General features: G+C 47.8%; 1 protein-coding gene across 1 annotated transcript in view; it reads right to left on the minus strand.

The window, feature by feature from the left end:
* Positions 1–296: 296 nt before the first annotated feature.
* KIAA0586 (KIAA0586 ortholog) overlaps positions 297–25,877 on the minus strand; it is a 106,982-nt gene continuing 81,401 nt past the window's right edge. The window contains exon 31 of the mRNA XM_088166355.1: positions 297–439. Coding sequence (XP_088022481.1) covers positions 411–439 — 29 coding nt within the window. The 3' untranslated portion in view covers positions 297–410. The remainder of the gene's footprint in view (positions 440–25,877) is intronic.

Genomic DNA, 25,877 nt, shown 5'->3' on the forward strand with positions numbered 1-25,877 from the left:
GGGCGGCCGCCGCTGCCAGCGCTGCCCGCGGGGGCACCGCGACGAGCCCCGCGCTGCTGCCGCCGCCGCCGCCGCCGCTCGCGAATGGTCCGCGGGGCGCCCGGCTGCCTCCCCGGCTGCCACCGCCCCGCGCCCGCCCACCGCCCGCCTCCAGCCCTCCTTCATCCCTCCTTCATCCCTCCTTCATCCCTCCTTCCCGCCCGCCTTCGTTCCCGCCCGCCCGCGGCTCCACGCCCGTGGTCGCCCTGCTCTCACCTTTCTCCTCCTCCTCCTCCTCTTCTTCTCACCTCCGCTGTCCGCTCGCCGCGGCGGGCTGCGGGAAGGAAGGGGATGCGGGAGTGCAAACCGCGGACCTTCCCACCAACTCCATCCGTGACCTCTGGAGCTCTGCACGGCGTAGTCACGGGCCATCACTCTGTGCTGTCATCACTCTGTGATTCTGTTATTATAGAATCGCAGAATGGATTGAGTTGGGATATTAAAGACCGCCTCGTTCCAACTTCCAACCCCCCGTGCCATAGGCAGGGACACCTCCACTATCCCAGTTTGCTCCAAGCCCCGTCCAACCTGGCCTGGAACACGGCCAGGGATCGAGCATCCACAGCTTCTCTGGGCAACCTGTGCCTCACATCCTCACAGGGAAGAATTCCTTCCTAATTCCTAATCTATACGTGCCCTATGTCAGTTTAAAACCAAACGCTTCTTATACAGACCAGCACATCCAAACCAGGAGCAAAAATGATGCATCTGGGGGAAAAAAACATATCCAGGCATGAAGAAGTGAGGGTGTAAGGAGAGGGAAAAGTGGAAAACAGAGGAGAACATGGAAGTCCTTGCACTGGGGTGCTGCTCGTGGCATGGGCAGCGGGATCAAAGCACTGGTGAGCTGCTGCTTCAAAGCCTGTGTGAGTAAACTAGTCCAAAAAAAAAAAAAAAGCCATAATGAAGTGAACTTTGCAGCAGCACGCAGACTAATTGCAGCAAAGGATCTGCAATTAGGTTTTCAATGGGCATGTGGTGGAAAGAGGCGGAGAGTGGAATGCAGATGCTGAAGGAAAAAAAGAAAAGAAAATGTTAGTTTCAAAATAGAGCAAAAATTGCAGACATTTACTAAGGGGAGAAAATGGAAGATGAGGAAATGGGCATTGAGGGAGTCCTCCACAGTATGGGGCTGGTTGGGGAAGATGTGAGCCCACTGTACATGAGCCCACTGTACAGTGGCTCTCATGGACATTATGAGCATAATGAAATGCTTTTTCTCACTATCCCTCAAAAGATGATGAGTGTTCGTGGTACTGAAAGGTCTCAGATGGAATTTGTCTCCTCACTCCCATGCTGTTTGCAGCACACAACACATAGTGGTGTGCCATACACCTGCTTTACCTGGTGGGTCCTTGTCCTGAGAGCTCACGGCTGGCAAAATCCTTACTTCACAGTCTTCTTCAACCACTCTAAAGTGCTTTCAAAAAAGGACATCCACTTCCTCTTGCAACTTAAAACCAGCCCTCCCAAATCCTGGCCCAGATGCAGGTGAGGGCATATGCTCAAAGGATGGTTGAAGCTAAATCTAACTCTGTTTTTGCTGCTTCAGCCTACAGCGGGGACAGTGCAGGGCATCCATGGTCATCTTTTAGTTTGAATTAGTTTTCAGAGGGTCTGGGTCTCGCCAGATCACCCCAGCTCACCTGAGGTGGCTAAGAAAAACTGGAAAATAAAAGAAGCCACATGCTGGACCTCTGTCTCTCTGCTCCTTTTATGTATCTGGGCCCATAAAAGGCCCAAAAGTAGGTTCAACCCCTGCCCCACAACATTTAGGCCACCCCTGCTGACTTAAAAATCCTCTCCACGGCTTTCCCTCCTGTGTGGATCTTGGCTAACAGCACCCCTGAGCATGTTGATGCTGAAACTTGTATTGCAATGCAGAGTTACTTTTCCAAGGGCAGCAGAAGCTCTCCAGACAGGGAAGCAAAGGCTTCCACATTTTCCTTCACCCTTTGTAGCCAGGTTTTGCATATAGCTCTGTGCCTTGTATGTGTTTGCACACAAAGATTCATGCAATATTTATGCAAAGCTATCTCAGCTCTTTCTGAGCTGTAGTGCACCCTACAATGTAGACACTGCTTCCAAAATAAAATGCAGCTGAATAAAATCTGTCTTAATAATATTTTTTTTTTTTTGCCACTTATAATCTGGTATATTTCAGTCCAATTACCCCCTCCCTAGTCACCTCTTCCACTCTGAGGAGTATAAGGTGCAGTCTCCAGGACTCTGTACTGACATTTGTGTGTTCATCCTTCACAGTGTACCAGTTCCAGGAAGGAAAAGAAACACAGGAACTGCCAGAACAGTCAATTCCCGACATCACATGGAGAGGAGAATGCTGCTTCCAGTGAGCCAGGCTCACTGTGTGGTTATAGGATCAGCAAAGAGGAAGGAAAGGAACATCTGATGAAGAGGAACTCAGGTTTTTCCCCATAGAGGAAGGAATGAGGTGCCTGGGAAGCAGTGGGACTGGGGAGGCTGATGTGCAATTGAGCAGCCAGCAAGAAATGACAATTTGTGTGAATAATAGAAGGAAAACAAAGTATCACCTAAGATAAAACAAAGGAGGAGAGGGCCACAGAGACTATTTGAGGGCTAGGATGCAGCTCAGCAGAGTGTAGGTCATGGAGACAAGGGAGGAGAGAGCCTGGAAAGGCCGGGTATGAAGGCAGGAGGAAGAGCAAAGAGAATGAGCATAAAATACAGGCCTTTTAATTTACCCAGGAAGCCACTCAGAAAACAGCAAAATGAAGGGCCTATAACAGCAAGAGGGGACAATAAGGTGAGAAGATGGAGAAAGGGGTAAGTATCATCCTTTAGTAAAATGGGGCTTTTAAGCACATGAGGAACAAGAGGCTGAGATTGGTTTCTCCCCTCTCAGTTACACTGCAGTCGATCATGCCAATGAAAAACCAATCTGAGAGAAGAGAGAGACCCCTGTCCCCATATTAGCTCTGACTGGATCTGTCTCAATAGACCAAACATCTCAAAACTATTAGCAAGGGCTGAATAATAGTACTCTCATATGAAAAAAAACCAAACAAACAAAAAAAAAAACCCTGAGTCCAAAATTGTCCCCCATTCATCTCCTGGATTATGCCAACAGCTGAAGGACTTGCTCTTACATTCCTTTGGAAAGCTGCTATTCCTTCACTGGGGTATTCAGATTAAATTCTCCACAAATAATCCCAGATTCCCCACTGAATGTGGAAACAGCAAGGAGTGAGGCAGTGAGATGTCTGCAGGTAAGGAGAAGAGCTGATGATTGAGGAGCTCTGTTGCTAGGATGTTCTGAGAGATGAAATTCTCTGCTATAGAGGCGGTTATGAAATGGCTCATCTCTTGTGATTATCCTGGCTCATCTCCTGTACTCGTATTATTAAGTGGTAGAAATGCTGTGTTCCTTCAGGGTTCATAGATGGGGAATGAAGTGATGGTCTCTGCCCCACAGAGCTTACAAGACAAGAAAGAGCTGCCTCTGGTAATATAAAAGGAGCCCTGGGAAAGCAGTGGTTGGCACAGTGAATTCCAAACACACAGGCAAGGGGTGAGAGATGCTGACCCCCATCTCCTGGTCATTCCCTTCCCACTGGGAGCAAACCCCTACATCCCAACCCACACATTTGTCTTTCACCCTGCTGATCATCAAATTCAATTTAGATTGAATGAGGCCAATTAACACTTGTTGCTTTTCCTAGGTTCATTTCTGACCTGTCACACTAAAATGAGTGTGGGGAATTGGAAAAATTGAGGAACATGACAATTCCCTGTTGGTGAAATGAAAGCAAATGCTTTCCTTGCTCATTGAAACACAGCAGGGTGACACAAACACTTGGGGACTATGCCTAAGACCCACAGCTGTCTGATCCTTTATTTTAATCTATTCTAATGTTAATTGTCCAAGTATTTCTTAATTGCATTGGATAATATAATAGGGCATAAATCTTATCAGCAAATCAGCCTGGCATCAGCCTGTGTTATCATATTACCATGGTTACATTATTATTACAAGTGAACCTTGTGCTCATTACTAACCACAAACAATTCTAGCAAACAAGCTAAACTGCAGCAAAATATCCTGGCAGTGTTTCCATTTTTTGTCAAACAAAACTAATTTCTCTGGGTGCTAGGTAACGGCAGCATACCTACGATGCATTTTCAACCTTCTGCATTTATTTACTTGCATTTGTACAGCACTGAAACATTTCCCTGCTGTCAACAAGGCGCAGAGGCCAGATTCTTGGAAAGTGGAATAGAATCTTTAACACAAACTCACCGTATTCAGATGACAAGCACTGCCCCAGCCTGTCAAAACACTGCCACGTCTGTACTGATGTGACAAAAACTGCTGCATTGGGAACCCCTGGCAGCTTGATTAGGTCCCTCAAGGGCCCAATTTCCCCTTGTTCTCATCTGCTGTGTCTTCCATCAGAAGACACTTCCCATGGGGTCACTGTGAGGGTCCAACTCCCCTCACTTGGTGTAGGAGAGGAGGATGTGATGGATCCAGCAAGGGCAGCGCTGCCTCTCCCTGCTCCAGACTTTTAATTTGGGCATTTTCTACTGCTCCTCTGCTGCAGACCATTGTTCCACCAGCTGTGCTAGGACTGTGGCTGGAAAATAGATCTCTATTCTGGTCTGAGTTTAAAAAAAAAATAACAAAAAATAACAACTTCTTTCCTTTTTTTTCCTGATATTTCAGTGATCCGCTTTTAAGGGAGAGCAGTTGTGCTGGCACGACTGAAAAAGCAGAGCTGTGCAGAAATGGGGAGACAAGAGCAGGAAACCCTCCAGCAAAAACCTCCATCCAGAAGGAATGTGGAAGGAAGGATGGACTGTTTTCAAAATAAGAAGTCACCCAGGAGGCCATGGAAGAGGATGCAGACGACAGCTGCTTGTGGGGAAGCAACATTAGATCTTCTCCAGACATTCCTGTCAGACTACAAGCCGTGCAATGACATCTATTTCCTTTTCACAGCAGCAGCCCATCTGTTGTGTCAGGAAAAGGGCTGGTTTTGGATCACCCACTGCTGCCTCCAGCACTGTGGTGCTCCCCAAGGCCAGGAAGGTCCCACTTCATGCAGAACCTGTGGAGGAATTAAGCCCCAAGCCCAGCGAGGGGTCACTGCTGCTCAGCAATGCCTGTCAGGTGTCACACTGGCAAAGGTGAGGCAAAACTTGCTCTAGTCCCTTGATTAGGGAAGATCTGTGATAAAATTTGATGGAAAGGTGGAAAAAACTTAAGGGTGACCTTCTCACTCTCTACAATCACCTGAAAGGAGGCTGTAGCCAGGTGAGGGTTGGCCTCTTCTCTCAGGTAACAAGTGGCAGGACCATAGGAAATGGCCTCAGCTTGCACCAGGGTATGTTTAGATTGAATATTGAGAAAGATATTCTTCACTAACTGGGTGGGCAGGCATTGGAACGGGCTGCCCAGGGCAGCATGGAGTGCTGGAAGTGTCCCAACAATGTGGATGTGGCACTTGGGGACATGGGTTAGTGGTGAACACACTGTGTATATGGTTGGACTCGAAGATCTTACAGATCTTTTCCAACCTTAACCATTCTGTGATTCTGTGAAAGCCAGGCAAGATCAGTTCCATTTTAACCTGTTTTCTAAGGATAAGAGAAGGTCTGATAAGGCCAGCATGGGCAGGGAGGAAATGGAGTTAAATAAACCAGTGTCACTTATGATGTTCACAGCTGACAAGAACCAGAGCTTGAAGCTACTGCCCTCGTTGTTCACCATAAAGAAACTTCACCAGCATTTCAGCAAATCACCTAATTCATCATGCCCTGATGCTAACTGATGGGACTGCATTCCCTCCTCAGGCTCAGGGACTCTTCAAATAAGTTAGAGCTGGACTGTTCCAAGTGACACTTCCTTTCTCACCTTTTTTTTTGCCCCTCATCACCAAGCAGACAATGTCAGTTGAGTTCTGCTCCAGTTATTTACAATTCATCCTTACAATATCAAGTCTGATGTTCTTGTATTTTGACTCCTTTTCTTGTCCTGGACTGAGTTTCATATGTTTTTAAATGCTTAAATTTGGAGACATGAACTTCTGCTTAGTTTAATGCCTCCTTACACCCATGCTGCCAGTGTTCATTGAGCACATTGGGCTGGGGACAGCCCTCAGCAGCATGGACTTTGTGGAAGAATACCTATTAAACTGTGAACAATCAGCCACTGGGACTTAAATTACAACTTGAGATTTAGACAGCCTGGGAGAAATTCCCAACAGAAGGAACTTTTCCAGGGAAGAAAGGACGTAGCCTGCAGTACAATTTGCATTCAAACTGCCCGTGACGAAGGCAGAGGTGGCTGCAGTTGTGTTCTTTGGATGGCATTGGGACCCCTCAGCTGAAGCTGGCATGTGATGGGAGCCTGGAGCTGGGCAAAATACTCAGAGGAAATAACAGGAGTAAATCTCCTTAGTGTATAACAACAGCATGTGAAGGAACCACTAAAAAAAACCCCAAACCATAAATCATTTTGCCTGAAAAAGTTCCTTTTCCATTGCTCTCAGGAAAACAAACCCAGACCTCTTGCTGTTCTTAAGGCACGTGCCTGGGGAAAGGAAGGTGTCACTGGCCCCAGACTTTGCATCAGTGAGTCCCATAAAGCTGGGAAGGTCAGGTGTGCAGTCACAGAGCCCAGGGCACATAAACAGCAGGGTCTGAAGGTTCTTGCTGCCAGTCTCTGAGCCTTAACTTAAAATCCGAGCTGAAGAGCCACAAGTCAGCTCCATTCTCCTTTGAGGAACCTGTGCAGCTCTTTGCCCACCTGGCAGGATGGGAGCAGCTCTGGTCCCTGCCATGGGAACATTTATTCCTGCAGTTCCTTCCCTGTATGTTGTGTCACTCCATTGTCATGTTTGCCTGGCTCCTTAAAAGACTTTTCCAACCTAAATGCTTTTATGCTTCTGTGGAAGGCTGGGGTTGAAGTCAGGTGCAAACTGACACACAGAGGTACCCGAATCTGCTGGTTTTTGGTTTGTTTTTGTTTTTTTTTAGTATTGAGCATCTTATCAATCTTGGCATAAGATGGAATAACACTTTTTAATCTTCTCTAATGAAAGCTTTTGTCCTAGAAGAACACATTTTCTATCAGCTCAGGCATCTGCAGACCTGCAAGAGGAAAGAATGGCATTTTAATTTCCAGAAACTATTGGCCCAAAAACTTTGATCTGATTCTCACAGCTGAACAGTTCATTCAGGGCACGCTGCATCTTTACATTACCATTTGCTGCATTGCCATCAGATGTGCAGACAGGACAATTTCTACATAAAAAAATAGCCTGAAACAGCAAGGCAGCACTGGGGATGTTATTCCATTTCAAAATTGCCAATCAAAGCATTTTTCATATGGCACTGCTTGTCCAGTCCTGGACAAACCCAGGAGCCCTCCAGACCTGGGAGAGGACATGGGGGATGGAGGGTCTGGTTTGTCCAGAGAAGGCCACTCCACCCCTGCAATTTCAGCTCCTTCCAAAGGCAGTTTTTGGAAACCTTTTGGGTGCCCCTGCAATAGGCTGGTATTGTTGCCCAGAACTGTTCCCACTTTTCAGATGATTACCTCCCAGTGCTTCTCAGATTCCAACTGTTAGTCTCATGCATAATGTATTTCATTTCAAGCCTTTCATCTGTGCATAAGTTTTCCATCTATTTCCATCCTGGTCTCAGATACTCTTTTACCTGTAAAGCAGGAAAAGTTCTATTTTTTCCACTTATTTTCTGGAGTCTCATTCCTCTCAAACACAGCTCCAGCTTTTTTGCCACCAAAAGGCTGTTTCAGGGGATGAGATTCACGTCCTCTTCTTGCTGCAGATTTTTGGGGACACTTTCTTTCCAGCAGCATCTCTGCTGGCTGCAAAGCCCAGTGCCTGCAGCTGCTCTCAGTTCCCTGCTGTCGGTGAGGGATCAATTGCATTCCTGGGATCACTCCCTCAGCCACAGGGAGCCAGCTTAGCTCAGGCTCACCCACTCCTTGTAGCCACCCTGACTTCAGGGGCTCTCAGAGCAAGGGAACGCTGGTTACAAGCACCAGAAGAGGCCATCAGATGTGCAGTGTCAGCAGCACAACAGCATCACATCTCACAGAACCACTGAATGGTTTGGGTTGGAAGGGACCTTAAAAATCATCTAGTTCCAAACCCTCAGCTGTGGTCAGGAACACCTTCCACTAGACCAGTTGATACCACAGAGTTGTTTTGGTTTTAGTTCAGTTTTTTTGTTTTGGTTTGGTTTAGTTTGGTTTTTTCTGTAATTTAAACATTTTAGTTTATAAATTTAAGTCTTTTTATTCAGGGAGATGCCTTAAAAACAGACCCAGCTCACACAACAAGTAGATGTTTGATGAAGGAATCCTGTGTGAGTTTCTTGGCCTGAGCTACAGAGAAAGTCAAACTGAATCCTAGCAGTCCCTGCTGGGATTGAAGAGGGTCCTGGAGACAAGCAAGCCCCTCAGGCAGCAATCCTGGGGTTACCACACTGCCTTGGGATCACTGATGGAAACTGCAGGGCATCCAAACTTCTCCAGGAGCTGTGCCAGGGCCTGTGTTAAATGTCCATAACCCTCTGTGCTCTCTTCTCAGTCACCCGATGAGCAGGGACAAGCCCTGGAGATGGTTTGGAGCAGCAATGAGAGCAGATTCAGAGGAACCAGCCTTCAAAGCAGGAATGCAGAGCTCAGCAGGCAAACATCCAGCAGTACCTGGATGCCACTTCTTTTCCAAATCCTTTCAGATGCAGCCTAAGGGTTTAGAATTGACTTTAAAAGCCGGGGGGCGGGGGGGGGCCCTGATTCAACAAAAACAGTTAAGCACTTAATAACATTAAGCACGTGTTCCAGTCTCTTCCTATTCAACAAAGCACTTAAGCATGAATTTCACCCCTCTTAGATGGCCCAGAACCAAAACACTGAGTTCTCAGAATTTCTTCAATCTTTAGTTTTGGAGGAGGGACAGGATTTCAGACCTTGATCCATGCTTTGCAAAGGGTCCCTATTTACAAGTGAGTCAGACTCCAGCTCCAGAACTACACACCCAAGTCATATTTTGGACTGGGATCGGAATTTTTCAGTTTGTGCCTCACTCTGATCTATGCCTGTGTTCATTACAGAGGTTGATGTGCAGGCAGGGAGCTGTTAAACCCAGTTTCTATGCAAGGTTTGAGTTGATGATGCTCTCCCCAGCTCCACCTCCCTGTGGTGCAAAGCTGAGGCTCCACCTCAGTGGTCAGGAGTGTGCAGGACTTGCAAAGCTCCTCCAGGTTGGCTGCTCCCCCCAAAATTTAAAGCCTCCGCAGCAGAGCTCTCAGAACTGAGTGAAATCCTCAGGTTTGGTGATTATCCAAATGCCATCCAGCATCCACTTAGTGGCTGCAGAGGGAAAGAGCAAAGGCAGTGAGCCCAGCCCAGCAGGGGATGCAGCAGAGGAAAGGGATGACAGCCAAGAGGGAGATCCTGCACCTTCCTCCAAGCTGTTGTCTCAAGCTTTCAGCAGACTGAAGCAAACATCACCACGTTGCCTCGTGTACATTTCCAAATGTCACTGCTTCCTCCAACACTTTCTGTTCTTCTTTTTTTTTTTTCCCCTGTTGTTTTTTTTTTTCCTTTTATATTAATTTTAATTTGCTTCTAACAAAAGCTGAGATCCTCCAGAGCAGAGCAGCAGGCATCAGGAAAAGTAGCAAACAAATAAATCAAACCCAAAACATCTGGGCCACATGGCCAAACCCAGGCCTGCTTCCCATCTCACACCAGTGCCAGCCACATCTCAGTGTGTGGAGAATAACTCTTCTCCTCTCTTGCTTTGACAAGGGAGCTTCAGAGCTGCTGGCAGGGCAGAATGGAGCTGTGAAATAAAAGGCCAGGCTTGTTCCAGGGAGGCTGAAAACAAATGGACTGCCAGTTGTCTGGGAGAGCAGAGGAGGTGGCAGTCAGATGTCTGAGGCAGCAGGAGGAGCCAGGAGCCCCTCCATGGGCATTACCAATGGCCTGGAGGGGGAAAAAATGAACCTGGTTAAAAAACAAAAGGTGTTGGATCCCAGAAACCTGGGGGTTTTGAGCTTTCTGTGCTGTCAGGCACTGACCCCCAGGAGAACACAGCTTTGGACCTGAGGCCTTGGAGAAGGCTCCAAATTTGAGTGATGGAGTTAAAATCACGGGTGTGGAGTTAAATAGAAATGTGTGATTGCACATGGTGAAGAGTTTTAAATTTGAGTTTTTTATAATATAGTAACAGGTATCAGACAAGATGGAGGATTTTGGGTGGTCTCTCCTTTTGGTGTTCATCTTCCTTCTTCTCCATGGTTTCAGGCAGTAGTTTCTGGTTGGTCAGTCAGTGTCACACTGAGGGTCATGGGAATTTAGTTATTGGGTTAAAAGTATAAATAATATAGGTGTTAATTCTCCATTGGACTGTTTAGCTTTAGGAGATGTTGTAGCAGCTGGATCTGGCTCCATTTTCCCCACTTCTAGCAGGTAGCTGGAAGTGCTGCTGAACTTTCTCTACTTTTGATAAGATTTAATAAACAACCAAGCCCGAGCACGAGACAATTTGTTTCCTTCGTGTATTTGTTAATCCTGGCTCTGAGTGAAGGCAGAAGAGACTGAGACAAAGCACTGATTAAATGGTGCAAACTCCCACCACTGTTACAAAAAGGCAGACTTCAAATAGCTGCATCCTGGGCCTGCCAATAAGAGCATCACTGAAGGATTTGCTTATGAAGTGGTTGTCAGAAGACAAGAGGAGAAAGGAGCATCCAAGGGCTATAGGGCCCATGAGCAACTAAAACTTGGAACAAAAAGAGGCCCAGGGAACCAAAGCCTCTCCTTGCTGGTCATGATACTGAAATTGGCTAGAAACCAAACTTTCTAATACAATTTGGAGTATTAGAAAGCAGGCTTTCTTTATTCTCAGCATGTTGGACATCCAGGGGATATTTCCTCTAATCAGGTGTGTTGTGATATTTCCAACAGGGAATTTATTCCATCATGATCCCACAGACTCCTTACAGCACACTTCCCAGCTAATCCATGAACAGCACTTTCCTAGAGCTCATTTGCATGCACCTGTCCCTTGCTGGAAGCCCTTCTGTGGTCTTGGAGGGTTCTCTAAAGGGGTCTCTGCTGGTGGTACAAGTGTCCCCAATGGGACAGACCACTCTGCCTTGAATGTCTTGTAGGGGATGTGCTGTTGCTTTCTGTGACATGGCTTTGCCACAACAGCCATGATATTCCTCATGTATCCATGCTCTGGTCCTTCCCAGGCAGCCAGAGCCAAAGGGAGCCTGGCACAGAGAGTGACAAGGAGACCAGGGATGAGGAGAGGCAGGAATGACAACACCTTGTGAATGAGCTTTCCACTGTATCTGCTCTGAACCAAAGGAGTGGGCTGGAGACTCCAAAAATCCTTCATTCCAGAGGCAGATGAAGAGTGAATGCCCCGTGTGACCAAGTGGGAAACAGGGATGGGGAGACCAGCCTGAGCTAAGGCACAGAGAGGAGAGCAGAGCTGGCACCTGCACACGAATCTGAGCAGTCACCATCTGGCACTACTGACACAAAATCAGGCTCCTTCACACCCCTGGGTGACACAGAGAAACAAGGAGTACTCCTGGGAAGGAGCAGACTTGGAAAACAATAATAAATCATTGAAATGAGTGAAGCAGCAGCTCCTGGCAGCCCAGCAGTGCTGTGAGAGCTGCAGGCTGGGCTGGGCACTGTGGGCTGGCCACTCTCTGCCTTTGAGGTGGCGATGCTGAGGTGTGCTGGTCCCACAGATGTTTTCCCAGCTTTGCAAATGGAGCAAGGAGCTCTCAAAATAACCTCACTGCACTGCAAGAGGCACCAGGCACTGCTGTGATGAGGCAAGAGCTTCACCCTGCAGGGACAGGCCCACGAAGGCACCAGCCACAGAGGGATGCAGTGCTGGGAAGGACTGGGTGGCAAGTGTTGGTACAACAACAAGGGTTTGGCTCCTGGGTGTCACTCAGTGCCCCACAGGCCATTCCCTGTCCTCTCTCAGCCTCCCTGGAGCTGGAGCAAGATAAAAGGAACAGGCTCTCCAGGAAAGTGGTCACAGCAGCAAGCCTGCCAGAGTTCAAGGAGTGTTTGGACAACACCCTCAGGCACAGGGTGGGATTGTTGGGGTTGTCCTGTGCAAGGCCAGGACTCAATGATCCTTGTGGGTCCCTTTCAAAGTAGGATATTCTATGGAACAGTGAGGAGAGGTTGGACCCAGCCCAGACTGCAGGGTGCTGGCTGGATTGTGCTGATCTCTCACACCCTCCCCAGCTGTCCCCAGAGCCCAGGTCATGTCCAAGGCAGTGCACCAAGCCCCAGTGTGGGTGTAACCCTGGCTTTACCACAGCAGGGGTTTTGCCAGCACTTCCAGCTTAATGCACAGAGCCCTGATGACCCAGCTGGATTAACCAAGAAGCAGGGGAAAGCTCCAAAGGCTGTTGTTACCCTCTCCTGCCTTTCCCAGCAGCTCATCCAGGCAACCTTTGAACAAAACTGACCAAAACCATCTTTCCTTCTTTTCCTTAGTGCATACACTGGCTGATTTTCTATCCCACAGCTGCATTGGGAACATGCAGCTCTCAGAGAGCACTGCAGCAGCCACCCTGGGAGATTTATTGGGGCAGCCAGCCCTTGGTTTCCCTGGTCACCCTTGGAGGATTTACAGCCCCTGTGCACTGAGAATGAACAAAGACCTGCTGTTCCTCATCAGAGACCTTATGATGGTGTCCGTGGGGAGGAGGCTCCAAACCTAGATAACCTTTGGGGGGAGAAATAGCCTGGATGTAACAGGAGAGACAGGCAGGAAGAAAAGAATCCGCAATGCTCTGGGAAATCTCAGAAAATGAAGCTGGGACTTAGAAATGTTTGTAAGGGTGGAGAGGAAAGGTTAGTCATGGGGCAGCAGGAGCAGGTTGGTAGCAGTTTGTTCTTATAAATTTGGCTTCTGGGCCGATTTTCTCTTGGTTGTGACACAATTAAAAGTGGCTCCTGCACAGGATCTAAGTTCCAGCTCCTCCTTCTATGTACAGAGCCCAGGGTGCCTTGAGAGCTGCAGCAGCAGCAGCTCCTGTTTGGAGTGGGCTGCACTCTGTGACACACAGCTATGAGGCACCTACAGGCATCTTTTGGAGTAGAAGGGCTGATAAACTTTCAAAGGATTCTCCGGAGCCCGTGCACTTTGCCCTTCCATCTGTGCTGGGGCTCTGATCTCCCAGTGACCAAGAGCACCACCAGCAGCACTTCTGACAGCCTGGGCTCCGAGCTGTCATCTCCGTGGTTTTCCTCTCAGCTTTTCTGAAGGACTGGCATGAGACTTGCACTCAGCTCCATCCTGCTGATGGATCTGACCGTGGGTCCCACACAGCTGTTTACTGTACCCTTTGTGTTGGAGTCACCAGCCACGGGGAAAGGAGGGTAAACAGTCATTACTATGCAGATTTCAAAGAGAGCTGCATCTGTGCCCGGCTTTCTGCTTTGTTTGGTGACATCTTCACCGGACAAAGTGAAGGCTTTTTTTTCCTTAACTCTTATATTGGCAGGGGAAGTATGAATTTGTTGTGATAGTAGTTGTCATATGCACAAAAAACAACCAAAAAAGAAAAAAAAAAATAAAAAGCTCCCAAACAAACAGTAACACAATTCCCCAGGACTGAAGATTCTGCATCTCAGCAAGTGGCTTCCTGGAGGAATATATCCACAAAGGATTAAACTCCCATCCTAATTAGAAAGGAATCTCTGAGACAACCTTTTCCACAAAGGAAACAAAAAGGCAGCGCTGACATGTCTAATGCATATATTAACACTAAAGACATGGAAATTAATTGGATTTATTACTCTCACAGCTGCAAAGACGGCTCATTTCTAAGTTTATTTTACAGAAAGTGGCAGGAGGAGTGGGATTTAATAGTCAGCTCAGTTAAGCTAATGAGCCAAAACTAATGGTCTCTTCTTGTTTGGAGAGGCCCCAGCTCAGTGGAGCACCTGAGCATGTGTGTGGCTCTGAGCGTGGTGAGAGTCCAAGGGATGCTTGGCATCTCCTGGAATGTTTGCTGATGAGTGGGACATGCACAGATGCTTAAGGTCTGGGAGGGAGGGGAAGCATCTTTCCCAATGGCAGCCAAAATCAATGGGATGATCTGTGGGGGATCAATCCATGATATCATTTCTGTCAGGAAGAAATGCTCCAGAGAGAAAAAGACAGTGAGAAACTGTCAACTTCCAAGCAGGTTTGATTTCTGCTTATTTACCAAGCCCAACCATCTTCCCAAGAGGTTGGATCCATTCCAAAATAAAGCCACAGCTTTCTGGTGATGGCTCCAGCAGGGAGGACACTGAGACAGGAAGGCAGGAGCTCAGCTGCAGCTCAACACTGGCACCAGTGTCCCTGAATCTCAGCCTCTCTCGTGTTTTCTAGGCTGCATTACTTGAAAGGATGTTAAAAAGATTTCTAAAGGAGCTCTCAGAGATCTCTCCTCTCCTGTAGATGAAGAAAAACAGAAGGTTTTTGATGGGGAAACTGAGCATGGAAATGGCAAGATGAGTGTTATTTACAGAGCACTTACTTCAACCCTCCATGAGAGGATTTGGAGGATTTTAGTAGCTTCCTTCCCAAATTAGAAACCAATTTTCTGAGGTAAAGGCAGGCTGCCTTGGGCAGGGAGGTGTTAAACTAACAACAAAAGGGAAAGGTGCAAAGAGGGAACAAATGGAAACTCATTTAGCACGTAATGAAGGTGCTGAGAACAAAATTAATCAAAGCAAAGAAGGAAGTGGAGAAAAACGCTTTCATCACCCGTTCAGCAAAGGTAGGTCCTGACTAATAAACAGGAATCTCTGTTGTACAGCAAAAATTTGGCCTAGCTGGAAAGGTGGCAACCTGGTGGGAAGCTCACTGGAGTGTTAAAACCATGGCTTTTAGGGAGGCTGAAGTGGGGATAAGACAGGGACCTTTTAGAAATGGGATCATGAGCATCCAGGTCATTGGACTCAGTAGTAAATGAATCTGAAAATTGATGGCTCAATCATCTAAAATAGAAAGTACAAAATAGACCAGCCAGTGTCTGCAGTGGAGCACAAAATCAAACCTGTGAACCATCTGAACATTCCCCCCCGAGCAGCTGCCAAAGGCAAGGAGGGGGAAAGGGCCAGATTGTCACAGGAAACTTCAAATGGAGCAAATCTGCAGGAAAGCTGCCTCCAGCACGGAGACAGGCGCCGTGTTTGTGAGGGATGATGGTGATTATTTGCTATCTCAAAAGAACTCACACATCCAACAGAGGAGAGCTGTGGATCAGACCTTTTTTCTTGGCAGATACAGAGAGTTTGATCACAGCACTGAAAACACACAGTAGCTTAGGTGGGAAGTGATTGCCACTCAAAAACATTTGTTATGTGCAGATGGAATAAAATCAAACCCAGTCAGACACTGCCTTGCTGCTGTCTCAGGCTGCTGTTACCAACCTGAAAACAATCATGAGATAACTGAGTTCAGAACAAGCATTTTAACAAAAAAAAAAAGCCAAAAAAAGCCCAAACCAAACCAAAACCCAAAAGAAAGAAAAAAATCCCCCCCACAAAAAAACCTAAAAAAAAAAAAAAAAAAAAAAAAAAAAAAGAGAAAACCAAACAAAAAAAATCCCAAGAATTATAATAGGGAATATTGAAGAAAGCCACAATCTGACAAGTGAGAGACTGTTCTAGTGGTTAAAACAATACCTCTTCATCAGGGGGAGAACAGAGATATCCTTTCTAAACAAATGGGGAACAGAGGTGCTGAAGGCAGTGAGTACAAATCCAAAGGCAGCACCTATAGATCATCCATATGGGAAACAAAAGGGTAGGAGACAGGCAAGAGAATTAGGGCAATTGTAGCAATTTATTTTTAAAGTACAGGGAAACTTCTTGTTTTCCATGTGGGAGGCAATAGCCCTGCAAAAAAGGCAACAGCAGAAAAGCACCAATTTTTGTGTGTGTCCTTTGAAAAGAGCCAGAGGGTAAAGTGACATCACCTGGGGCTGATGACAGAGCTTTTCCCCCCAGTGGGGAGCAGGGTGATAATTAAGCAGAGATTGGATATTTTTAAATAAAAGGGTTTGTCCAACCTGCAGCAAGGCAGAACTGTCTGTGCTGGGCTTTTGCCTTCCAATTTCCCGTTGATGCTTTGCTAAGAGAAGCAGCTCTGGGAATTCCCATGCAGAGGAGAGGCCAGAAAATGTGTGAGGTAACCCTGGGTAACAACAACAGGGGTGCAACACCTCAAACACTGGGAGTAGCCTTCCAGTAAATCTCTGCCCCATCTCCACGGGTAGTTATGAGCCAGTTGTGCCATTGGCAAGCAGATCTTTCCTGTCCTCCTGCAGAGCAGCAGGATTGGCCTCCTGGATCCTGGAGATTACATCTCAGGAGGAGCCTGTGCTGGTGTTGCTGGATACTGCCCTTGGAGCAGCAAGAAGGACCAGGGCATCGGGTGGGACAGGAACTTGCAGACACTCCCCTACAGCTCCTGGGCTTGAGACTCACTGTGGGATCAAGAGTTTGCCTTTCCAGCTGGACACTCCCAAACCCACCTCATCGGGGTTTGCTAACAGATGGTTTATTGCCAATCCGGTTTAGAAACTCCATACAAAATAATGCTCAGCCTTTTCCCTGCTCTTCAGCAGAGCTGCAGCCCTTCAGGGAGCTCCCAAAACATCCTCAGAGTTACCAGAAAGGCAGAGTTAGGCATGAAACCTTCGACTGCTGGAGACAGATCCAGAGCATGGGTGAGCCCAGGGCTCAGGGCCAGGCTCACCTCCAGGACAAGGCACACTCTGCTCCCCATCTCCCTGACTGGAGCCACCTTCCCAAGAGGGAATGGCAGATCCTCTCTCCAAAACGGGGCACTGATGTGGAGGAGAGTGGCCATCCTGCTGTTGGCCCACGAAGCTGTTCCCATTTCCCCTGCAGCTGCATGGAAATCAGCTCATCTGAACCCATCCCATGGGCCACTGTTGGCTCAGCTGTCTGCAGCTGAGCTGCCCCACTCGTGGCACACGTGGAGAAGCATCACCAGCTGCTATCTTCACCTTCCAGTGCCTTAAAAAAATAAGGAAATCTAGAGAGAGGCACAGATCTGCTGCGTTTGTGGTGAGACAAGGCTCTAAGCAATGTCCACACACACCCACCTCCACTTTCCCAGAAAACGCCTGTTACACCACTACAAAAAACCCTCATTTATTGACTACTAATGAAAGCATTCTTCCAAGAGGTGGGAAGGAGCAGGAAAGCTGAGGAGCCCAGCCCAGCTCAGCAGAGCCAGAGATGTGCAGTGCCAAGCAGTGATTGATGCAACGTGAGCAGCACTGGGCCAGCAAACAGCAGAGACCTGGGATGGGGAAAGAGGAATGTAAATCCCTACAGTGCACAGCCAGGGCCTGGAAAAAAAATTAGGACTAAAAGGGAAGGGCAAAGCTTGAGTCCACCATAAAGAGTCCACCATGAAGCCACCACACTCCTGCTGGCCCTGGTGCATCAGCTCTTTTTACCCCAGACTGTTATCTAGCAAGGGAACAGTCAATGGAATAACCTACTCCAGATTCATTACTGTCAGCTCACTCAGAATTATGTGTATTAATGACCAAATTATATCTGTTTATATAATACAAATTACCATAGAGTGACTGCAGGCATTGAAACGCTCCTTGTCTGTTTGACACACATAAATAATGGAGGAGCTCATGCTGCATTTGGTACACATGACTAACCTTTTATCCCTGGCACCCCAGTGCAGGCTGGAGACACGACTCGGGTTTCAAATTCCTCGCTCCAGCTGTCATTAGCCTCTGAGTGCTGGCGAATCGACAGCTAATTGATGTCCTTGTTGGACATTATTTTATTAGTCAGGCCTGGTGAGCATCAAGTGGAATTTTAATGCCCTTCTATCCTTGGCTCCACGTGGCCCTAAGTGTTAAGGCTTGTAAATAATTAACTGCACTCCAAGAGTTTTAGGAAAGGGCAAATAAGTTTTCCTGGGGGTTCAGCCCTCCCTGGTGCTGTGACCAATGTGGGCAGGATGAGCTGAGCTCTCCATGAGGACCCACCCAGACCTCAGTCCCTCAGTGATGGTTCACACCATCCTTGGGTGTGGATGGATCTCTGGGAATCTGCCATGGGGGAAAGGGAGCAGCAGGAGTTTGCAAAGAGCCCTGAGAGAAGGTTCTCAAAGGAGGGTTCAGTGCATAAAGCTGTGCCACGCTGCCTGGTGCTTGTTCTGCACCAAAAATCCATCACTGCACTGAGCTGTCCCCGACACGTGGTGAGGAATAAAGGATTTCCACAACCTGCTGGGAGCTTCTGGCTTGTCTGAAACCCCACGGGCCAGGTGACCCAGGGCTTGGGGCTCAGTGGCCACATCACTGCTGGGCCAGGGCACTGAGCACTGTCCCCAGCTGGGGACCCAGGGCACAGCCAGGCCCCTCTGTGGGCACAGAGGTTTTGCTGTTGGATGTTGCCTCAAAAATATTGGCCTTTTTTCTTCTGTGTTTTGCTTTAAAACCGGTGAAATAACCGGAAATTTGAGACTTCCAATTCAGGGATGAAAAAATATTTTAAGTGAAACACTGGGAATTACTCACTTTTTGAAATTTCATCTTTTTTTTTTTTTCCTTTATTATTTTTAACAGCACTAGGAAGTCCACCCTAAGCCCAGACCTGCTGAGCTCACTGCTGGCAGACCATTCCCTGCTGATCTCTTGGGATTTCTCCCCTTCCTTTCCCTCCCCTACCCATCACTCTGTAACCCCTCTGGGACAGGAATTGTCTGTTCCTACATGAGTACTCTGCATTTGTTCTCCAAAACAGCCCCCGGGGCAACAGCATGAAGCAAAAAATAAATATTTTAAAATCAAATCTTGATCAATCTGATGATATCCCTTCTCCAGCCCTGCTTAGGTACTGCATGGGCTTTTCCAGGAGCTGAGTAAAAATGAACAGGCAACTCGGGCACACCAGGCTATTCATACATTAGGCAATAATTATAATGTATATTAACTGCCTGGGTGTTGAAAGAGTCCCAGCATGAGATTGCTTCCCTAATAGGAGACAGGAGTGATAAAAGACAGTAATAGATTGCCTTTCAGATGTGGAATTAAAAGCAGCAGCTCATTAGATTATTTTTTTTTCACAGCCTCTAATCACAAGTAGTTTCTTTTCAAGTCAGATTTCCATTTCCAAGGCTAAGCTCGGCAACACAAACAGAAATTAAAGAGGATGGGGGTCCTATTCTGACCTCTCCAGGATCACAGGAAGGGAGAGCAACTGAGCTCAGCTCAGCAGTGCTGCCCAGCCCACCTAGGCAGCCTTCTGAAGAGACTGTCATCAAAAGATCAGGATTTGGCAGCTTTTTTTTTTCATTTTATTTTCCTTTTAAAAGGTAGCTGCAGCCCCTAAATTTCCTTTTTTTTTTCTTTTTTTTTTCTTTTTTTTCTTTTTTTTTTTGTTTTTGTTTTATTTCTAAGAGATAGCCTAGAAGATAAAGCTTTTGAATTAGAACAATTAAACAAAAAAATTAAGTTACTTCAAAGCAGTGGCAGAGATCCTTAAAAAGCTGACATTTCCACTTACTGATCCAGTTTGTCTCTAGCAAGGAATGCTTTCCAGACAACTTTGGCTGCTGTTTTTAAAAGAAAAGTATAGAAAGCAGGAGAAGAAAGAGCTGGATTTTTGCTGAGCTGGGAAGCACAGTAAATAACATTCATTAGGTTCTCCCAGACAGTTTTAATGACTCAGAGTTTTAAATCGTTCATTCAAAATCTTTACAGGCCAAAATATAGTAAGGTTTCAAACTCAAATCCTTTGGCAGGAGCTGCATAATCCATAAAACATTTTAAGGGCAGGAATACAGGGGAAAGTCAAAAAGGTATAAAATTAGGCCAGGAATGGTGTTGCTGGTCAAATTTCATCTAAATCAGCAGCAAAATCTGATTTTATCTGTATTGATGGCACCGAAAAATAAAGAAGTCTGGAGCACCTCTGTCTTCTTACCCCCAGAGCCAGGACAGGCACAGCCACATGCACATTTTGGTTATCCAGGTTTCACCATCCCTGTTTTTAGTAGCCAAGCTCTTCAACACAGATGGAGACTTGGATCCAGCAGCACAAAAACTGCATTTTTTTTTCCCACTGCTCTGTCCACTTCACCCCGGATGGGAAATTAGATGAGGGTTTGCACAAGATTCATGCAGGAATCCAGGCCTGGGGTCTAGGGCTGGCTTAAGGCTCCAAAAGTGGCAAGATCCATGTCCCCTGGGAGCAATCCTGCTGTGTCCTTCCAGCTGGGGTGCCAGTGCTGGCAAGCAGGGCAGCTGGGAATTGACTGTGGACAGTGAAGGCAAATCCTTGCAGCTTGGTCACAGCTGTCCCTGAGGAGCATGAGCATGCAGGGAGTGCCTGGGAGCTTTTCTGGAGCCAAGGGGTTGGTTTTGGGTGCATCCCTATGAGGTTTGGTCACTGCAAGTCCATCCCCTTGCCCAGCTCACTAGTTTGAGGTTGGTTATGGTGTTTTTTCCTGCCCTCAGCATGCTGTGGTGCCAGTTAAAGGGAGATTTCAGGGTGGTTTAGAACTTGAACAGGGAGAAAAGTGAAGCCCAGACCCAGCAGAGCCACCAGCCACAGGAGCCCTTCTGGCTGATGGGAGATGTGAGCTCATGTGGAGCAGACCCAGCAGCAGCAGCAGGTGGTGACGTGGAGCAGGTGACACCAGCTCTGCCACCAGCCAGACCCCCAGGCTGACCCACGGTGCCACAGCCAAGCTGCAGCCATGCCTGGGGCTGGGGGATCTCAGAGAGACCTGCAGCCATCCCTGGGGCTGGGGGAGATGTCATCCTCCTGGGTCTGGGGGAGTTCTCATTCTCATCCTCCTGGGTCTGGGGGAGTTCTCATTCTCATCCTCCTGGATCTAGGGAGAATCTCATCTCCCTAGGTCTGGAGGAGAGACACCTGCAGCAGCTGAGCTGGGCTGCTCCCAGAGAAGGATTTGCACCCTCAGACTCAATTGCAGCACCTGGCAGGGAGGGAGCAGGGAGAGAGCAGGGTCTGGGTGAGAGGGATGGAGCACTTATCGGGGGGCATTGGCTGTCCCAGGAGCTGTTCACAGGGACACACACAGAGCAGAGACCCTGGGGAAAAACAAGCCATGGGGGAGATTTTAAGGGAAGCTCTCAGCATTTTGGGAACTGGAGAGGCCAGAGGTGCTGCAGAGGCACCAGCTCATGTGGGGATGGCTGAAGCTGAGCTGACTTTTGTGGTTTTGGTGTGAAAGTGCTTAGGGTGAGTATAGTGAGGGCCCAGACGTCCCCTCCAGTGGTGTAAATCAGGAGTGGACTCAGTGCTGTCCATCTGCAGGGCAGGGTTTGCCCAGAGGTGATGGGAAGCTTTTCTGTGTGTGTTGGTTTGACAAACAGGGTGTTGTGGTTTAGGAGACACCCAGGAGAGCCCTGTGAGGGGAAGGAAGGGAACCCACAGGATTTGATGCTCATCAGCCATAACCACTCCTCATCTCTGCTGTCAGACAAGAAAGGCTTTGCAGGAAGGTGCCGTGGTCTGGGCAGGAAGGGGATTTCGTCCCTATCACCCCACACCACAGCACATGTGGATGGTTTTCCTGGGCCAGAGGGATCAGGTTTGCAGCTGTGTGTGTTTCACTGTGAGGATTACCCAGTGCTCAGCAGCTGGATATCAAACCTGGGTCAAACCCAAAAACCCACAAACCCACAGCCACACTCCAGCCTGGCTCTGCTTCCCAGCTCCATTTATTCCTCCAGAGGCAAAAGGCTCAAGCCTTTTGACCATCTACTTCCCAGAAATAGGATCACGACCTAAAAGTAGCCACTAAACCCCCTCCAAGAAGTCCCCATGGATTAATTTTTGTTGTTAAATATTTTCTCCCTGCTCCTCTTCTTCCTGGTGTCCTGTTGCATGGAGAGCTTGAGCACAAAAAAAAAAAAAATGCACAGCTGAAAATAAAGCATCCCCCTGAGAAAACCAGGAAGCCAACCCAGGAGTGAGCCCTTCCCTTCCCTGCTCCATGTGCTAAATCCACTGGAGATGAGAAGCTCAGACCAAGAAACCCCAGGACTTCCCACTTCATCTCTCTTTTATGATTACCCAACCCTGCTGCAAACAGGCAATGAAATCCTGCAGCTTCATCAACAAAATTAGATCAATTCCATGGCTTCACTTTTGCTCTAAACCTTATCAAATTACTCCTCATCCTAAGGATCCTGGGGAATAGCTCTTTACGGGGAGAGCACAAAATCAAATTAAAGATTCATTCAAATTAAAAGGTTCAATTTTAAAAGAGGCAGGGCCAGGCCAGAAGGAGCTGAGGAAAGTATTTTTTAATGAGCTCAGTGGCAGGAGTATCTTTAATAATAGATCTGATGGGGGAGACTCTGGAACCTGGCAGCACATGAGGCTTTTCCCTCCACGCTGAGCTGAATCAAAGGCACAGGTGTCCCCACACTCTGGTGTTGGCAGTGGTCCCTCTGAGCCCCAGAATAAATTCTGGTGACCAGAAGAAAAATGTGGCATCAGTCTTACAGATTGGCTGAGCCAACAGCACAAGGGAGAAAGCATCTAAGAGAAAAAGGCAAGATAATAGTTATGAAAAAAAATCCTCTGGTAGGATGAGACCTCTGGTAACTTGGCTGTGATCTCCCCATTCCCAGGACAGAGATGGGCTTCAGTTTTCCTGCTATTCATAAGGTAATGTTGAAACTCCACTGCTCCAGGTTGGGGCTCTTCCCAAATCCTGCCTGTTCATAAATGGGTTGTCACATTTTTCACTGCAAAATTCTCATACCAGGATCTGGGTCTGGGTGAGCAGAGCTGGTGAATGCCAGGACTGCAGTGCCTCAATGGAGATGCTGATTCCAGCAGCAGGGAAGTTTTCCAAGGCAATGCAGAAATGGAAACCCTTCAATCTGACTTTGAAATGCCTTCCAGTTTGGGGTAAGGGAGGGAGAAGTTTGAGGGGGGGTTGGAGATGTGGGACTGTGCCCTTGGATGGAGTCTCAGGGCAGCACCTATATATAGATGTGCATATAAATACACCTATACATATGCATGTGTGACACATTGCAATCAGTCTGTCTGCAGCTGCTGACAGGGGCAGCCCAATCCTGCACAAAAAAAAAAATCAGCTGGACTCAGCTGAGAAAGGGGAGGAGGATACAGAAGTAATCTCAGAAAATGAAGGTGAAAAAAAAGCACTGCTTAAGGATTTTTTGTTTTCTCTTTGTTTTTCTCCTCTTTCCCCACTTGCCTCCGTGCCTGGTTGAGCTCTTGCCCCTTCCTGCTGCCAATTTGCTTTCCTGCAGCCCTTTGCAACTCTCCAGTGCCTGGGAGACTCCTGGAAAGCCTCTGCATGGCTGGGGCAGGAGGTGATGAGTTTGCTGCTGCTGCTGCTCACAAAGCAACACCACCAGAGAGGGAGCCAGGGATGGAAGAAAAACCATCTGCAGATTTTCCTTAAGCCCCAAAGCTTCCCTCCCACAAGTGTTCCTGGCTCACAGAGAGTGCCTGTCTCCTCTGGCTGCCCCCTCCTCACTCCCCCACCAGCCCAGGAGGATGGGATGCAGCCCTCCCTCTGTCAGGATGGAATATTGGATGGTAAATTTGGATGCAATTGACTGAAAAAATGCCTGGAGAGCTGGGAAGCATCCTCTGGGCAGGCTGCAGGCCACAGAGAAAGGCTCCAAGGTGCTTCAAAACCTCTGCTCCCTGCACAGGTTAGGAACAGGTGGTTTGGTCATTTTCTTTTTCTCAGGGGTTGTTTCCCCACCTTGCCTTGCCCTCTCAGAGCTGGGCAAGGAGGGGTTTTGAGGGGTTTGAGGGCTCAGAGCCCCCCCACCAGGAATTCAAACTAAATTCTTTATTCAAAACTTGTGTTTTGCTTGCCGTGGAAACATTTCTGCTTTAAAAAAAAAAAAAAAAAAGGGATACAAGGGCATGTAGTGATAGGACAAGGGGTAATGGCTCTAAATGGCTCTAAAATCCAGAATCCTTCAGGATGGCTGGGTCTCAGAAGTGCCAACATCTGACCAGAGCATCAAGGGAACAACTTTGCCTTCTGCTGCTTCAGTTTTCCAGCATGGCCATCCCCTGAATCCTTGAGCTAAAGGGGATTTTTGTACTTGCTTAAGACATTTTTGTCCTCAGCAAAGCACTGCTCAGGGCCCCCAAATGGGGAATAGTCAAATCCCCTGAGCTGGAATAGCCTGTTCCCTTGTGCTGAAATTGCTGCACTCTAAAAACACATTTTAAATGTTTCTGCTGGTGCATGGCAAATGCCCTCAATCCCCACTTGGAGTAGGTCCCTTGGAAAGCAATTTATGATGAGTTTTGTTTCTTAATTAGAATGTGGCTGCATATAAAGAGGCTGCTGAGGTTTTTCTTTACTTTTTACAGCAGCTCCTTGGGGCTTACTTTAAACCATGAGAAGGGATCCAGAGGGCTCTGGCTCTCCTGATGAACTCAGGGAAGCTGATGCTGGGGGAAATGGCAAACAGGCAGCTCAGGTCCATTGCTCTTGCCTTCACCCACCCCAAAATCCCCACCATCCCCCCTGCAAAGGACCTGCTGCAGGTTGACTTTCTCTCAAGGATGGTTTCAAAAGGCTCCATTTATCAACAGATGCAGGAACACCATCATGATGGCATCACCCCCAGTCACACCCCCAAGAGGAGAGGGCCTCCAAAATAGGGAAGATAATAGTTATGAAAGGAAATAATTCTACCATAGGATGAGACCCCCCAGTACCTGGCTGTGCTCCTGCCTAGTCTGGATATGAAAACAATCTCAGAAGGAGATTCATGGAATCACAGAATGGTTTGGATTGGAAGGGATCTTCAAGAGCACCCAGTTCCACCCCCTGCCATGGGCAGGGACACCTTCCACTGTCCCAGGTTGTTCCAAGCCCCAATGTCCCACCTGGCCTTGGACACTCCCAGGGATGGGGCAGCCACAGCCTCCCTGTGCCAGGGCCTCCCCACCCTCACAGCCAAGAATTTCTTCCTTAAATCGAATCTAACTCTGCCCTGTTTCATCTTAAGGCCATTCCCCTTGTGAACAAGCCAAATGCCTGGATGTACAGATGATGGAGGCAGAAGCCTTTCCTCCTGGCTCCCTTTGGAGAAATACACACAGCAAATACGATCTAGGCAGCAGCTCCCATGCTAAACAAAAGGCAGGCAACAGTTCAGCAGTTTCCCTGCTCCTGAAGGTGGAAAATCTGTTTGGCTACACTCACCCACTCCTCGAGTTGTTGGCATGTCCCAAAGAGAGCATGATCTTCCCGTGTTTCATAGGAGCAGCATAACAAAACAGACAGACCGAGAAATCAAGGAGCAGCACAAAGCCATAAATACCAACCACAGTGCTGAGCCAATTAGTGAAACAAGAGAAATCCAATTCAGCCTTGGGTTTTCACTCAGAGGCAGGAATGTCTCTGCTGCAGCCTGGGAAGTTCGCCGGCGCTGGCAGCTCTGAGAATTCACCTCGTGTCAACTCAGCAGAGATGAAAAATAGGCTCCAGCTCCAGGCAAAGCTGCTGAGGAGCTGCAGAGTGGCTGAAAGTCTGTGGAAAGATTAATTTGGGCATCAATGGAGTAGCCAGAGCAGCCAAAGGAGCTCAGCTGGATACGTGAGTGGGTCAGTGGGGCAGTGAGAGCCATGGGCTGCCTGGGTCAGAACCAGCACTTAGGAAATACGGCTGGAATCAAGGCTGATCTCATCTTTTCACTGGGTGAGGAATAACCCCAGACAAAAA

The sequence above is a fragment of the Sturnus vulgaris genome, chromosome 6 (assembly GCF_052056855.1).
Source record: "Sturnus vulgaris isolate bStuVul1 chromosome 6, bStuVul1.hap1, whole genome shotgun sequence".
Lineage (NCBI taxonomy): Eukaryota > Metazoa > Chordata > Aves > Passeriformes > Sturnidae > Sturnus > Sturnus vulgaris.